This window comes from Rhinolophus sinicus, linkage group LG07 (genome assembly GCF_036562045.2).
Source record: "Rhinolophus sinicus isolate RSC01 linkage group LG07, ASM3656204v1, whole genome shotgun sequence".
NCBI lineage: Eukaryota > Metazoa > Chordata > Mammalia > Chiroptera > Rhinolophidae > Rhinolophus > Rhinolophus sinicus.
In genome coordinates this window covers 64,685,536-64,703,145 of record NC_133757.1, presented here as the reverse complement: position 1 = coordinate 64,703,145, position 17,610 = coordinate 64,685,536, and the positions used below count along the sequence as shown (strand labels likewise).

The window sequence follows — 17,610 nt, the reverse complement described above, 5'->3', positions numbered from 1 at the left end:
CATTAGATATAAATGGTCTGAACATTTAAATAAAGAGGAAAGATTGTCAGACTGGATATAAAAGACCCAATCATATGTTGCTTACATGGAGAGCACTTCAAAGTCACAAATAGGTTACAAGTAGAAAGATGGAAAAGGTGATACCATACTAATCCTAATCAAAAGAAAGCTGGAGTACCTGGATTACTACCAAAGTAGACTTCAGAACAAAGAATATCATCATCAGGAATAAAGATAATCATTTCATAATAATAAGGGGGTTAATTTACCAAGTCTAAACAATCCTAAATGTTTATGAACAGCTTATAACAGAGCAAGCATCGAATACATGTTCCAAAATTGGTATAACTGTAAGGAGAAAGAGACAAATCCACAGTTAGAGTCAGCAATTTTATTACCACTCTTGCAACTAAGAGACCAACTAGACTGCAAGAATATAGACTTGAAAAAGACTATCAACTTGACCTGACTGACATTTACAAAACATTCCATCCAAAATAGTGAAATACATTTTCTTCTTAAATGCCCACAGAACATTCACCAGAGACCAAATTCTGAAACAAGCTTTGATACATTTTAAAGGATTCAAAGTTTTAAAGGATTTAAAGTTATCCAAAATATGTTTTCAGACCAAAATGGAATTAAATTAGAAATCAGTAAGAACAAGATGTCTGGAAAGTCCCAAAATTTTGGAAATTAAATAACACACTTAAAAATAACCCATGGATCAAAGAAATCAGAGGGAAATTACAGAGTATTCTGAACTGAATAAAATTCAACATAGCAGAATTTGCAAAAGGCCATGAAAACAGAACTTGGGAAATTTATAATCACTAAACACCTATGTTAGAAAATAAGAAAGTTCTCAAATAAATAACTTTGGCTTCTCCCTTAAGAAGCTAGAAAAAGAACAGCAAGTTAAACTCAAAGGAAACATAATAATAGAGAACAATCTATGAAACCAAAAGAATTCTTTGGGATCAATAAAACTGATAGAACTCTGGCAAGAGGGTCAGGAAAAAAAAAGAAAGAAGACACAAATTAAGAGTACCAAGAATGAAAGTCATCACTACAGATTCTAAAGACATTAAAAGTGTAAGTGCTATAGGAAGAATGTTTGTGACCCCCAGAATTCATATTCATATGCTGAAATCCTAATGCCCAATGTGATGGTATTAAGAAGTGGAGCCTTTGGGAGGTGACTGGGTTCTCATAGGGCAGAGCCCCAGAAATGTATTAATGTCTTTATAAAAGAGGCCCCAGAGATAATAACTCACCCCTTCTGCCCTGTGAGGCTACAATGAGATGTCTGTAGCCCAGAAGTGGGGTCACACCTGATCATACTGGCACTCTGATCAGGGACTTCCGGCTTCCAGAACTGTGAGAAATAAATTTCTATTGTTTGTAATTTATCCAGTCTGAGGTATTTTGTTATAGCAGCATAGGCAGACTAAGACAACAAGAGAACATTATAAACAATTTTATGCCAATAAATTCAACAATGAAATCAACGAATTCTATGAAAGACACAAATTATCAAAGTTCATTCAAAAAGTAACAGATAATCTGAATAACCTTATATTAATTGTTGACCCTGAGAATAATATACCTGCCAAGAAGGACTCCTTGCAGTTAATCAGGCCCAAACTCACAACCAGTCTAGCAGTTATTGTTTACAGGACTCTCACACACATGGTAGGTATTGCAGGGAAAAGCCACAGACTGGGCCACCAAGCCTCCAGCACGGGGCTCCTATCTCTGAGTTGACCCTTATAAGAGAGCAACTAGGACTGAAATTTGACCAATAGGACTGAGACTTTCCCTGTCCAACCAGAGCTGTGCAGCTTCAACAACAAATCAGAGCAGCTCCATTTCTGACCACTCAGGATAGTGCTATTTGAACCAATAAAACTGTGAGGAATTGGAGTCCTCATTTGCATAGAAATGGACCAATCAAGGACCAGAGGCAGGAATTTCTCTCTATATAAGTCATCCTCCCCTGTGTTCTGGTAGAGCACACTTTCAGTTTCCATTAAAGACTGTGTTTCCCTGGCTGGAGCAGCAACATTGCCAGAGTGATATCAGACAGAGCAGTCTCACTACACTAGAGCTGTAATACCAGATCTGTAACACTGGGCGTCGTCTTGCCTGGGCCACTTCACTTGGGACACCTCACCTGAGGTGTTTTACAGTCATGCTGTTCCACAGCTGTGCTGAATCATACACAAAAATCAATTTTATTTCTGTGTACTAGCCATGAACAATAGGAAATTAACATTTAAAAGACAATATTTACAACGGCATCAAAAATACAAAATACTTAGGCATAAATCTGGCAAAAGATATGTAAAACCTATACAATGAAATATATGAAACATTTCTGAGAGAAATTAAATAAGACTTAAAGAGGAGACATAGTTTACAAGGTTCAATACTGCAATAAAATGTCAGTTCTCCCTGAAATTGAACTATGGATTCTCTAATTCCAACAAAAATCCCGGAAGACTTTTTTGTGTGTAAAAACTGGCAATCTTATTCTTAAACTCATATGGAAATGCAAAAAAAAACAAACAACAAAAACAAAACAAAACCCTAAAATAGGCAAAACTAAAAAAAAAAGAACACTATCTGATTTTCCAGATGTATTACAAAGCTTGAGTGTTCACAACGGTGAGATATTGGTGTAAAGATAAGCAAATAGATCAATGCAACTGAAAAGCGAGTCCAGAAATAAGCACACACACACGGGCAACTAATTAAAGGTAATGCAATGGAGTCTAACTCACACAATATACAAAACTAACTCAAAGTAGATCTTATACATGTAAAGCCCAAACTATAAAACTTCTAGAAGAAACCATAGGAGATATTATTTGCAACACTGGGTTAGGCAAAGAATTCTAATAGAACACCAAAAGTATGATGCATAAAAGAAAAAAAATAAGTAAATTTGATTTCACCAAAATTTAAAACTGGTCTTTGAATGACACTGGCAGGCACATGTAAAGACAATCCAGACATTGAGAGAGAGATACTTGCAAAGCATGTATCCGATAAAAAACTTGTACTTAGACTATACAGAGAATGCTCACAACTCAGCAATAAGAAAATAAAAGACCAAATTTTTTTCAAATGGACAAGATTTAAATAGACTAACAAAAATATATGGGTAAAAAGCACATGAAAAGATGCTTAACATAATTACTCACGAGGAAAATGCAAATTAAAACCTCAAGAAGATACTAGCATATACCTATTAGATAGCTAAAATTGAAGAGACTGACCAAACCAAGTGCTGGTGGGGATGAGGGTGTAGAATTGAAACTGTTATACTTGTGGGAGGAATATAAAATGGTACAATCACTTTGAAAAACAGTTTGGCAGTTTCTTAACAAGTTAAACATAATCTACCATATGGTTCCATTCCTAGGTATTATACCACGGGAAAGGAATGTATGTTCATACAAGGGTTTACGAATGTTCACAGCTATTTATTCACAATAACCCCAAACTGGAAACAATCCAAATATCCATCAACAGGAGAATGGATAAACAAATTGTAGTATGTCCAAACAATGGACACCACTCAGCAAGAAAAGGAGTGAACTACTGATACACACAGCTTAGATGACTCTCAAAAGAACTAAGCTGTGAAGTGCTAGACAAAAAAAGAGTACAAAATGTATGATTCCATCCACCTAAAACTCTGAAAGTACATTAATACTCTATAGTGGAAGAAAGCAGATCAATGGTTGCTTGAAAAAGAGGTGGGAGAGGAGTGGAAGGGAGGAATAACCAAGGGGCAGGAGGAAACTTTTGGGCATGATGGATGCATTCATAATCGTGATTGTGAAGCGTTACGTGTGTGTACATAGGTGTGCATACACACAGATGTCATAACTTGCCAAAATGTACACTTCAAATACAGAGGGTGCTAAAAAAAATGTATACACATTTTAAGAAAGGAAAAAACTATTAAAATTGTAATACTCAATATATACCAATAACAAAAGATGAATACAAGTCACGTTTGACTTCTGCAATTACAAGAGGTGCTCAAAGTGGTTACCATCAATGTCCAGACACTTCTGATTACCGCAAAGTACTGTTTGAGCAATGTTGACCATCTCTTAAAATGTTTATACATTTTTTTGGTACCCCAGTATGTACTGTTTATTGCATGTTAATTATACCTCAACACAGCTATTTTAAAACAAAATGTGATCTTGAAAAACATAAAGGGACCTATGAACCACAGGACAAAGAGTAAACCCAGATAAGAAATTAATTAAAAGAATTGAAAGAAGATTGAAAGGCTCTAAAATCCCCCACAAGAACCAAAGAAACGCCCCAACACTAGTAAAACTAGTAAGACATTAACCAATAACTCCTTAAACTGTAAGAAAAAAAGAAAACAGTCTCAAAAAAACCCTATAAAGAATACATTTCTTTTAAAAGAATGCAACTAACCACCACATCAGGTTTCTAAATGCAGACCAAAGTCTGGACAGCAATGAATCAATACTTAGAAGGAGCTAAAGGAAAAAAAAATCCTATTTTAAGAAACATTCACCCAGCAAAAATCCCTTAATGGATTATAAAACATCCCTCTTACTTCCACAGTGGTCCCCACACCACCAAAACTGAATTCATTCATTTCTTCATCAATGGTATTAACTACTGTGTAAAAGTCATTCACTCTTCTTAGAACTGTAGAAATGGGCTTGTGCCATGAGTGCTATAGATAGAATCATGCATCTGATCCTAACAGGTAAAACAGTGTCATTGTTAAGGGTTGGATGATTTGATTCTGGGTAAACTGCAATGCTCCTGTCTTCTCACAAGATTCAGAAGAAATAAAATGGTTACTGATGTAATGAATTGTCTCCTGTTACCCCAGAGATTGTGATGTAAATTTCCCTTTGCTGTTCGGAGAACAGTGGATGGGACGGAAGGAGGAAGGGGTGCCTCAACATAGCTTCTTCTTCCCTCCACTCCTCCTCCCCAAGCACATGAAGATCAGAAATTGTATCAAAGGATTTTGTTTTGAATTCACTGGGCCAGAGAAACTGGATAAAGGAAAATAGGCTCCACTGCACAAAAATTCCCCTTCCAAACTAATCCTGATACTACATTTCAGATGCTTAGAAACCTACAACCACATTTAGTGCTGGAACCTTCAAGCTCCTACCTCAGTTGTTCTTCCATTACCTGCTGCCTCAACTTGGTACCAGGATTCCCTGAACTGGGAATTGGGTGTTCGAATTATTCTTCACACTAAGTGGGACAGGATGGGTTCCTCGTGACAACACGAATCAAAATCCCAATTTCATGCATACAGCTGGTTAATACTTAAGAACCAAATCAAATAGATTAATATTTATTGAATACTCACCTCCAACAAATCTGCAGCAGGATTTTATATCAAAAAGAATCTCTCTTGTTGGTCTAAAATGTTGAGTCATCTTCCTTTCTCTGTTCCAAACAAGTATTACAACTTCCTCACATACATTCTAAGAAATTCCTGCCATCTGGTGTCCAAGTTCAACACTACAATAAATAGGAACTAGCAGCCTCAACTTGGTATAAATTAGGGACAGGGTATTTAAAAATCCATCTGGGCTAAGAAGGATTACAAAAAAAGACTCCTAACTTAAATGACTCTTAAGTGAAGACTATTAAATGCAAATTGATAGAATATAGGAAAGATATTCTAGGGTATTCTCCCATCCCCTAGAAGTTGAGGAAAAACTAAAATACTGAACATACTACATCCAGAAACCATCTATCCCACCACCACCCAAGTCAGCATTTGAACCAGTATTGTTATACTTCTCCTAAGAGCACAGCAAAATAGAAAGGGTGCAGACTGACAACTCAAACAACTGAAGAAAATAAAACACACACTAAGAATACAGAAACCTCTTAATTTATATGGTACCTTTACATTTTCCATAGTCCATGTACGAGGTATGATCAAAAACTATGGTGAATGCTTAAATTAAAAAAATATATATATTACAGTAAAAGACACATTGCCATTAATCCCCCTCAAAATATTCCCCCTCGCTTTGAACACTCTTATCCTATTGTTCTTGCCACTTTCTGAAGCAGTTCTGGAAGTTCTCTTTCATGAGTGTCTTTAGTTGCGCTGCCATGGCTGCCTCAATGTCCTGAGTCATTTTGACTTTGGGGAAGAGCCAGAAGTCACATGGTACCAGATCTAGTGAATAAGGTGGATGAAGACACACCATAATGTTTTTATTTGACAGAAATTGCTGTACCAGAAGTGATGTGAGACACGCAGCCATCCGTTGCAATCACAAAATACGGTGAATGCTGTTGCTGAGTGCCATCCAATGGAAAGGCAGGAATCTTCAATATGGGAAGCCACTCATTGAACCTTAGTAACAGTGTGTGACAAGTTTCAATTTGTTTGATGTGAGTTACGGTTGAGAGAAGTTGTGTTTTAAAGTGTGCCGTAAATTATCCTCCATCGTGACAATGCTACATGTCACACATCGATTCTGGTATGGCAATTTATGTCAAATAAAAACATTATGGTGTGTCCTCATCCACCTTATTCAGGGGATCTGGTACCGTGCGACTTCTGGCTCTTTCCCAAAGTCAAAATGATCAAGAAAGGTAAACGTTTTGAATCAATTCAGGACATTAGGGCAGCCGCGACACACAACTAAAGACACTCACAAAAGAGGACTTCCAGAATTGCTTCAGAAAGTGGTAAGAACGATGGGATAAGTGTGTTCAAAGCCGGAGGAGTGTTATGAAGGGGATTAATGGCAGTGTGTCTTTTATTGTAATAAGTTTTTTTTATTTAAACATTCACTGTATTGTTTGATCACACCTCATACTTTAAGAGCTATGATATAAATTTGTTCTGCTTAATTCTTTATGAAATAGTAGAAACAATGGTATCCCATAAACTATAATGATTTCACTTTAAACAAGACTTACTGATTCTTGACTTAACAAAAAATTTTTTAGAGTCTTGGGCAAAGATTAAGTTTAACTATAAAAGAGGAATGCTACGAGAACAAATGTTTGTAAAATATGTTGCAAAGGCAAGGAAGGAAGGAGTCAGCCCTGATTCTCCCCTGCCCCCCACCCCCAATATGCACTCAGCAAGCCCACTAGATTGATAAACTAAGTACCTCCCCACTACCCCATCCTAAACGAGCTCACTACCACCTTTTCTAGGCCAGGGATCAGCAAACTTATATAGACATTTGGCCAAATCTGGCCTGTCACCTGTCTTTGTAAATAAAATTTTATTGGAACACAGTTATGTCCCTTCATTTATATATTGTCTTTGGCTGTTTTCATGCTACAATGGCAGAGTTGAGGAGATGTAACTATCTAGCCTACAAAGTTTAAAATATTTATTATCTGACCCTTTACAGAAAAAGTTTGCCAAACTTGGCCTAAGAAGGCTATTAAATAATCTCTCACTAGTCTCCCTACCACCCATTCAATTCATTCTCCAAACTGCAACCTGAGTGAAAGTTTTAAGAACACAAATCTGATAATTCATTTTTCTGCAAAGATAATCCCAAACTCCTGAAGGTACTGTATTTTGCCGTGTATAATGCGTTCCTATGTATAATGTGCACTCACGCTTTTGGCCCAAATTTTCAGGGAAAAAATATTTTGTTTTAATTTTTTAATTTAAAATTTTATTTGTTTACCTTTAAATACTTGTTTTTTGTATTATAAAGGAATTTTAGCATTTTTTTAACATATTATGGTACCACAATTTTTATGTAACAAATAATTACAAAACACAAGAATAGATACAAAGTACAAGAAATTGTATGAACCGGTAACAAATTTATGATATTTACGTATCATAGAAAGCCAAGAACTCTTTGTCATTGCAGGTTTGTCATAAGTGCAACAAAACTGATTATCGTATTCCAGTGTATTATTTTGTATACAGATATCGTTATTGATTTCTAGAGTTACATTTTTAACTCATAAGCATAAATAAATAAAAGACTGAAAAATATTTATATAGATATGGAATTAGTACTACCCATGAATAATGAGCATCCTTATTTTTCCCTATAAATTTGGGCCAAAAAGTGCACATTATACACAGCAAAATATGGTAACTCCTTTTACCATTCCCCATCTTGCCACTATCCAAGTCAAACTTTATGTTCCATTTCTTATACTTTATATTTTAATCCCTTAAATTTATCTTGCTCTACCCTTGGGCTTTCGGCATGTACTATTTCCCCCAACTGGGACACTCTTCCGTTTTCCCAGCTAACTCCAGGTCACTGCTCAGGTTCTCCCTGTAAATGTTGTTTTCTCCAAGACGCCATTCCTGACTCCCTGGGCTGGGATTAGATGGTCCCAAGCTTTCTACATCACCTTATTAAACTCTAATGCATAATTAATTCATTGCCAGGCCAAATGAAGAGCCACGCGAGGACAGAGATAGGCTCTGTGATGTTAACCATACCCTTGCAACAAGCAGAGACTAGTATGTACAAGGTGTTCATACTTTTTTGTTCAAATAAATTTATCCTTTGCATCATGGTCTAACAATCCAAAGAACATTTTCTCAGTGAATTATCAGAAATAATCAGGTAGATTTAACCAATGAAGATAAATGTCATGTATAACCATGGCAGAATAAATTGATAGCAAAATCTGAAAACCTACAAAATTTACAAAAAGACAAATTCTGAGCACATCACATGATTTTTAGTATATGGTAGGTAATATACTTTATATATGGTAGTATACGGTAATATACTAGAAGAAAACCTTGATCTTCAGAATTATCATTCTAGACCATATTTAATGAAAACCACAAAAGTAAGAAACTAAAAGGAATATTACCTGTTCTTCTCTCTCCTTTTCTTTGGTCTTAATTCTGTAGACTCTGGCGGAGGTGGCATCCTGGGATGGAATGGCCGAGAGCTGATGCAGTGGTATGCTCATCACAGCCTCCTGTCTGCTCGTCTTCTTCACAGAAGACAGTCTGCAGTGGTAGAGTCATTTTGGGCCATGGACTTACAGCTGAGAAAGAAGACAAGACAAGACATAACTGAGCTAAAACATTTCAAATTTTCAACAGTTAAATTAGCATTTTATATTTATATTTAAATAAGTTGCAATGTCTGGCATAAATACTTGGTCTTCAAAAATAATAGGTGAATGCCTATGGGGGAAATTGTAACATTTTTTTCTTGTAGTAAGAAGATGGGAGCACCTGAAAGAGGTTGGTGGATCAGGTACACATATAATCAGATACTAATTGTGCATTGACTACTTAGATTTTAAACACAGCAGTATCATCCTTTGTTATAAGAATATTTATGAAGTTAAATGTTTTTTCTTGAATAAGCAAGCATTCATCCTGACATAAGGAGCGATCTTTCCTTAACTGCTGCCCTTGAATCCGTACAATAAGAATAAAGATTAAGGAGTCTAAAATAAATTTAAATATCTATTATCCATGTGTAACCTTCCAAAAGTCTAGACTGGCTACACCAGTTGTTGGCAAACTTCTCCGGTAAAGGGTCAGATAGTAAATATTTTAGGCATCGTGGCTCTAAAGAGTGCACCAAAAAAAGTTATTAGAACTGACAGATGAATTCAATAAAAGTAGCAAGGAACAAAATTAAAACTCAGAAACTGGCTGTTCTTTTACACACCAATAATGAACTATCAGAAAGAGAAATTAAGAAAACTATCCCATTTACAATTGCTTCAAAAAGAGAATAAAATACCTAGGAATAAATTTAACCAAGGAGATACTTAACCAAGGAGGTAAGACATTTAAGAAATAAAGAAGAAACAAATAAATGGAAGCATATACCATGTTCATGGATAGAAAGAATTAACATTGTTAAAATGACGATACTACCCAAATCAAGCTATAGATTCAATGCAATCTCTATCAAAATACCAATGGCATTTTTCACAGAACTAGAATCCTAAAATTTATATGGAAATATAAAAGCCCCCAAAGATAAAACAATCTTGAGAAAGAAGAACAAAGCTGAAGGCATCACTGATGCTATCTGATATCAAATTATACCACAAGGCTATAGTATCAAAACAGCATGGTACTGGCATAAAAAAAGACATACACATCAACGGAGCAGAAATAAAGCCCAGAAATAAACCCAAGCTTATACAGTCAATTAATCTATGACAAAGGAGGTAAGAATACACAGTGGAGTAAAGACAGTTTCTTTACAAATAGTATTGGTAAAACTGGACAGATTCGTGCAAGAAAATGAAATTGGGCCACCTTCTTACACCATATACCAAAAACAAAAACAAAAAAACCCCACGAAAAACAAAAACTCAAAATGGATTAAAGAGTTAAATGTAAGATGCAAAAACATACTCATAAAACCCCTAGAAGAAAATATAGGTTATAAACTCTCTGACATTGCTCGTAGTAATATTTTTTTTCGGATACATCTCCTTGGGCAAGAAAAACAAAACAAAAATAAACAAATGGAATTACATCAAACTAAAAACTTTTTGCACAGCAAAGGAAACCATCAATAAAACGAAAGACAACCCACTGAATGGAAGAAGATATTCACCAATGACACATCTGGTAAGGGGTTAATATACAAAATATATAAGGAACTCATATAACTTAACATGAAAAGATGAACAATCTGATTTAAAAATGGGCAGAGGATGTGAATAGACATTTCTCCAAAGAGGACATCTTCTCCAAAGATGGCCAGTAGACATATGAAAAGATGCTCAACATCACTAATCATCAGGGAAATGTAAATTAAAACCACAATGAGATACCACCTCACACCTGTCATTATGGCGATCATCAATAAATCAACAAACCAGTGCTGGTGTGGATGTGGAGAAAAGAGAACCCTTGTGCACTGTGGGTGGGATTGCAAATTGGAGAAGCCACTATGGAAAACAGTATGGAGGTTCCTCAAAAAATTAAAAATAGAACTACCTTGTGACCCAGCAAGTCCACCTCTGGGTATTTATCCGAAGAAATCCAAAACATTAATTCAAAAAGATATATGCACCCCTAAGTTCAGCAGTATTATTCACAATAGCCAAGATATGGAAGCAACCTAAGTGCCCATCAATATATGACTAGTTAAAGAATATGTGTTACATATATACAATGGAATATTACTTGGCCATAAAAAAGAATGAAATCTTACCATTTGCAGCTACATGGATGGACTTAGAGGGTACTATGTTACGGGAGATAAGACAGAAAAAGACAAATACATAAGATTTCACTTATATGTGGAATCTAACAAGCAAAATAAATGAACAAACAAAACAGAACCAAAGTCATAGATACAGAGAACAAACTGATGGTTACCAGATGGGAGGAGGTTGAGGGACAGGGTGAAAAAGGTGAAGGGATTTAAGAAGTACAAATTGGCAGTTATAAAACAGTCATGGGCATGTAAAGTACATGATAAGGAATATATTCAGTAATATTGCAATAACTATGTATGGTGCCAAGGAGGTACTAGACTTTTCAGGGAAGTCACTTTGTAAGTTACATAAATGTCTAAACAGTATGTTTACATCTGAAACTAATATAATATTAAATGTCAACTATAATTTAAAAATAAAAATAAAATAATACTGTTTTTAAAAGTCTAGTCTTATAATGGGGGTAACCATTGATAACCAACAAAACAGGAAAATACAGTAGGTGATCTTAGTGTCTAAATAGTACAATAAATAAAATGTTCAAGTTTGGATGTTATACATCACCTACCCTATTTCAAAGCCCTTGATGATGACAAAATGGACCACTGTTTCCAATAAACGGTCTATTTGTGTTCACATTACATAAGACAAGAGGCACTTACTGCTATGCTAATTTGTCTTACACTCTCCAGGAGGTCATAATAGTCAGTGGTGAGCAGTTTTTCACCAGTAATGCATTAAAGTCCTCTGTCGCAGATGACAAAAATCCATCTGTCCTCTTGGAATACTTGGTCCCACCACATATCATGTCAATAACTGCCTTTGTTGCTTCTTGCATAATCATCATTATTACATCACTGCTACATGTCAATGACAAGCCTGGGGAGGACTATTTACGCCACATAAAAACAAATGTGAGAGGGTTTTTAATTTTTCTGCAGCTTTGAAATACTTCCCTCCTTACAGTCATTTAGGCTACTCTTCTGATATGCACCCTGATCTCCAATAGACCTGAAAGTTTTCCTGAAGCAATCCCTCTCCTATGCCAGATATATTTAGGATAAAAATAATGTGAAGGTTCACATGAAAAGCATAAATCAAATGTTACTCATACAACTTTCTTTGCATACTTTCCAAATATCATCTTTAATTAAGAGCACTAGTTAAACCTCTGCACTTGCCTGGCAATCCAGGCATGAGGTCTTCAATTCCACTAATGCTAACTTGCAAAATGTAACAACTAATATGAACATCCATAGCAAGAAGAACTGAACTGACAAAGCTGGTCGTTAAGTTTATGGAAATGGATACCCCATTTTCATGGATCAGAAGACTTACAATAGTTAAGATGGCAACTATCCCAAATTGATCTACAGATACAGAAATCCCTATCAAAAACTCAGTTTACTTCTTCATAGAAATTAAAGAAGTTAATCCTAAAATTCAGATAGAAATTCAACAGATCTAAAATATCCAAAACAATCTTGAAAAAGAAGAAAGTTGGAGAATTCACACTTACCAATTTCAAAACTTACTATTAACACAAAGGAATAGTAATCAAGATAGTGTGGCACTGGAATAAGGATAGATATATAGATCAATGGAACAGAATTTAGAGTCAAGAAATAAACTGTCTATGGTTAACTGATTTTTCAGCACGGTACCAAGACCATTCAATGGGGAAAGAACACTCTTTTCAATTATGGCTGTAATTAAAACAGAAAGTGTAGGCAAGGATGTGGAGAAATTGAAACCCTCATACACCACTGGTGGGAATGTACACAGCTGCTTTGGACAAGTCTGGCTTTTCCTCAAAATGTTAAATAGAGAGTTACTTTATGACTCAGTAATTTCACTTTTACATATACACACACCCAAGAAATGAAAGTATATGCCCACATAAAACATATACACGGATGTTCATAGCCAAAAGCAGAAATACAAATGTGCATAAAGTAATGAACAGATAAATGTGTTATCTATACAATGATATGTCATTCAGCAGTAAAAAGGAACGAAGTACAAACACATGCTACCACATGGATGAACTTTGGAAACATACTATGTAACAGAAGGATGACATGCTGTGTGATAGCGTTTGTATGAAATGTCCAGAACAGGCAAATCTCCAGAAACACAAAAATTAATGACTGCCAAGGGTTAGCGATAGAGGTGGGGTGGCTAAAAGTATCTCTTTTTAGGGTAATGAAAATGTTCTTAAGATTTATTATGGTGATGATTACACAGCTCTTACGTATACTAAAAACCACCGAACTGTCCACTTTAAATGAGTGGATTATAATGGATGTGAATTATATCTCAATAAAGCTGTTTTTAAAAAGTATATGGAAATAATTGATATGGATTAAGATAAATTTTATTTTTGCTTTGTGCTATCCCTAATGTTATTTATCTGGAAAAAATAGAGATGGCCACTGTTACCCTATCACTCTTCCAGTTTTGAGAAAGGTTAGGAGTGCAAAATCAGCAATCAGAAACTAAGTATTGACTATTAAATACTAACTATGCAAACTGATAAATTTCAGTGACTGTGTTTCTTCATCTCTACAACAGAAAGGTAAGACCCTCTCCTCATTCCCAAGGTCACTGCAGTGGCCCCACGGGCCTGTGCGCATGTGCACAAGCAGAAGGGCGTCTGTGCCTGCCCTGCCAGGCGCCTGCGGCGACTCCTGTCCCAGCCTCAGAGGCCCGTTTGTTTGCCTTGTCTTTCCAGTACTATTTTCTGTCTTCCTACGTCTCTGTCTGACACTGTGGTCATACAAGTGGGACCTCAATGCTTTCTGGCCTTTACTTAGAGCCTCTAGCAGCATGACTGAGGGGAACCAGGCTGATAATGGTATCTCTGTAAGGCATAGGAAGGCCCGGACCCTAAGCCGACCAGCGGGGCTTCACAGTCACGCTGTTCTATGTGCTTTCCAGATGGCCAAGACAAATGAAGGATTCTGCCCACTCCAACAATGCTGGGGACAAACAGAGACCACAAAGCAGCAGCCAGGAGACAAAGATGCCAGTCGCAGCCTCCCTGAGGGACAGTCACCCCAGGTCTGCATGCCTCCCTGTACCCTTGCTCACAGGGTGCCAGGCTCCAGCAGTGCCCTGCACCTCCCTATTGTGAGCTGTTGAATCTTGACACCCCGACTGGCACTCAGAATAAATAACTTTAAGTCAAGCCTGTTTCTAAGAGAAACAGGTTTCATGTGAAAAATGAGAAGCCTGTGCACAGCAGTTAGCAGACACAGAAGGAAAGAAAGCAGCAGGACTGAGGCCAGTTCTAATATACAACACTGAATGATGGTGGCCGGCTTTAAAGCAGCGACTATGGAGGAAGGAGAGGGACTATCTGCAAAGGAGGACTGACATCACCCAGGCAGGGGTCTAAACCACACCCTGGTTTCTAGCTGTGCACTGACAAGACCGCAGTGCAAGGACGGGGGCTAAGGTGGGGCTGCCACAGATAGGCACACTGAGCTTGACATGCCTGTGGCGTGGTCGTCGGTGGTCTCGGAGTGGAACTTGCAGCAGGGGAAAACTACCTTGAGTTACATCCCTCGGCCAGTAAGACACAATGAGTGAACAGAACCCTAATTGCAGGAGAGATAAGCAAGCCCAGGGAAAGTTTCTAAAGTCACGCTTGTGCATTTAGTTAAAAGAGCTAACTATAGTTAACTTTTTCCTCATTGTCATAGTGAAAAACACACCCCTGCATGGAGATTTAAGATGCTAATGAGACGTGCAATATACGAAGCAGCATGTAGGTACACTGCACTGGCATGGTGTAGGACCCACCTCAACATACTCTGGGGAGGGAAAAAGGAAAGAGGAAGAGGTGGCCCCCAACCTCAAGAGCGCATAAAACCGCTGTGCCTGTAAACCTTGGGGAGCCACATCCATTCTTCTCTGGAGTGCACCCTCTCAGTGCATCAAGCTTTCACTTTAATAAACCTTTCTCTCTGCAAAACTGTTTCACCCAACTCTCTTGATTTCTATCCTGAGAGAGGCAAGGACCCCTGTGCCAGTAACATCTCAAAACCCAAAATATGCACAGAGTGCGCACTGGACTCACAAGCACACCGGGACCTGAACACCCAGAAATAGATTCAGCTTTCCAGGGAAAACCTGCAGGATGAGTCATTTATGTCATTAGGTGCTATAAACAAATGATAATACACAATTTTAAAACTTTTTAGAAAACAGCAATGAGGATCCCTAACTTTAAAAAACAAAACACACCTCACTGAACCAAAATTTAACATTACACTCACACTCTTGGATACATTCTAATTAAACTAAAAAGCAAAATAAGCATGTTACCACTGCTATTATTTAATATACGGATTTTTCTGCTGTGATAAGGCTTAAAAAGAGAACTTATAGTACAATGGAAGAGCTAAAAGTCCAAAGGAATTTTCTAAGAACTACTGGAATCAGTTAAAAACAAACATCTGTATAAAGTCAGTAATGTATTCTAGTGTAAGAAAAAAGTACATAAACTATGAAACAGAATTAAGGAAACCTCATTTAAAATGAAGTTGGGAGGCCAGCAAGGGGAGCCCTCATGCACTACCACTCTATGTGAGTTACAGGCCTCAATAGGGAAGAATTTTCTTTGCCCAGCAACAAGCCCAGCCAATGAGAAACACTGCACCCTCTCATTCCTCCAATACTTTCCTTCAAAACAACCCCTCCCAACCGCCTCCTTTTTCTCTACAAAGTAACATTCCTCTCCTTTTCTTGTGGGACTTGCCTGAGGTTTTCCTAAAGCTTCCTTGTCCCTAATTGCAATTCTTTGCTATTCCTAAATAAACCCCTTTTGCTGGTAAAACAACTGGCTGTTTTATTTTTAAGGTCAACAAAACATATTAATTTCACCAACATTCCTGTATGCCAACAAAACAAAAAGCAAAAAATAATTAGAGATAAATGATGTAAAAGCTACTCAAGAAATTTTAATGAAAAACATTCAGTGATTTTCGAGTATGTCTGAATACTATAATAAGATGTTTTCTCCAAAATAAAGCATATATTCAAAGTAATTATAATCAAAGTCTAGGCAAGATTTTTTTACATCACAAAATGATTCGAAAATTATACATAAGAATGAGATGATCAAATAAAAATGTTGGGGAAGAAGCTATAGGTAGATGAGTCCTATGAAAAAACATTACAAAGCAATGATTATTATTAAACAGGAAGGTATAATTACAAGACAAAAAAGACAGTCCAGAAACTGACTGAATTGTATAGCATATTATAACCAACAGAAGAAGCAACACAAAATTGTAAGAAAGGGACAAGTTACTCAATAAATGGTGTTGGGATAACTGGTTAACAATTTGGAGGGAAAATAACTATTAAGACTCACACTTCATTCATCAGAATAAACTCTGATGGATATAAAAGTTAAATATAAAACAATAACAAGATACAATTGCAAATTAATATATTAAGGAACTAAAGGGAAACTGACTTAGAGCCTAGAATTAACAGGGAAAAAAAATCACAAAAGAAAAAGGGTTGTAGATACAGTTCTGTAATTAAAAGCAAAAATAAACGAACAGGCAAAAAAGATTGGAAAATATTTGTAGCACATAGGACAGAAAGTTAGTATCTTATTTATGTAAGTTAAGACAAATAGCTTTTAAAAAACATTAAAATCCCAACAGATAAATGGGCAGGGCTTAGGAACAGCCACTTCACAAATGAGGACATAGTATGGATCCTCACTTAACACATTTTAATAATCAAGGAAAGGCAACAGTTCAGGGAACAATTTTTTTCCTTTACATAAAATTTTAAATTTTATAAAATTCTACAAAAATATGGCAAAATCTATCATTGACCAATATGTACTGAGGCTGTGTTCTCACGATCTTCTTATGGTAGCATCATACACTCAGAATGCCCACCAGGGAAACCTATGCGCAACAGCACTCAGAAACTGTGGAAGAGCTTACCTTTGGGAAGCTTAGCCTGAGAAAATACATATTCAAAAATCTACAAGCTCCCAGATTTTCAATATAACATTATTTACAACAACAACAACAAAAAAAACAAAAGAGAAAGTACCCATAATTTCCCCAAATAGGGGAAGAGGAGCTAAGTAAACTCTAGTGTTAGTACAATCAAAGGAATCTTAGGTGGGCACTAGACACAAGGGAAGCATGGGTGTGATAAAAAGCAGGTGATAAAATTATACACACCTTATAACTATGTTACATACACACAAGCAAAAAGGGAATTCATAAAAATGCTAATGATTTAAAAAATGTGGCAGTATAGATGAATTTTCATTTCTCTATTTTCTAAACCTTTAGTAATGATCTATTACTTTTATAGTTTAAATACGTATTTTTAAAGAGCTAAAATTAAAAGCTCAAGTCATTC

General features: G+C 36.4%; 1 protein-coding gene across 8 annotated transcripts in view; it reads right to left on the bottom strand.

The window, feature by feature from the left end:
• Window positions 1-17,610, bottom strand: part of MARCHF8 (membrane associated ring-CH-type finger 8) — a 134,017-nt gene that overhangs the window by 75,554 nt on the left and 40,853 nt on the right. For all 8 annotated transcript variants that reach the window (XM_074337293.1, XM_074337297.1, XM_074337290.1 and 5 more), the window contains exon 2: window positions 8,872-9,051. In XM_074337293.1, coding sequence (XP_074193394.1) covers window positions 8,872-8,973 — 102 coding nt within the window. In that variant the 5' untranslated portion in view covers window positions 8,974-9,051. The remainder of the gene's footprint in view (window positions 1-8,871; window positions 9,052-17,610) is intronic.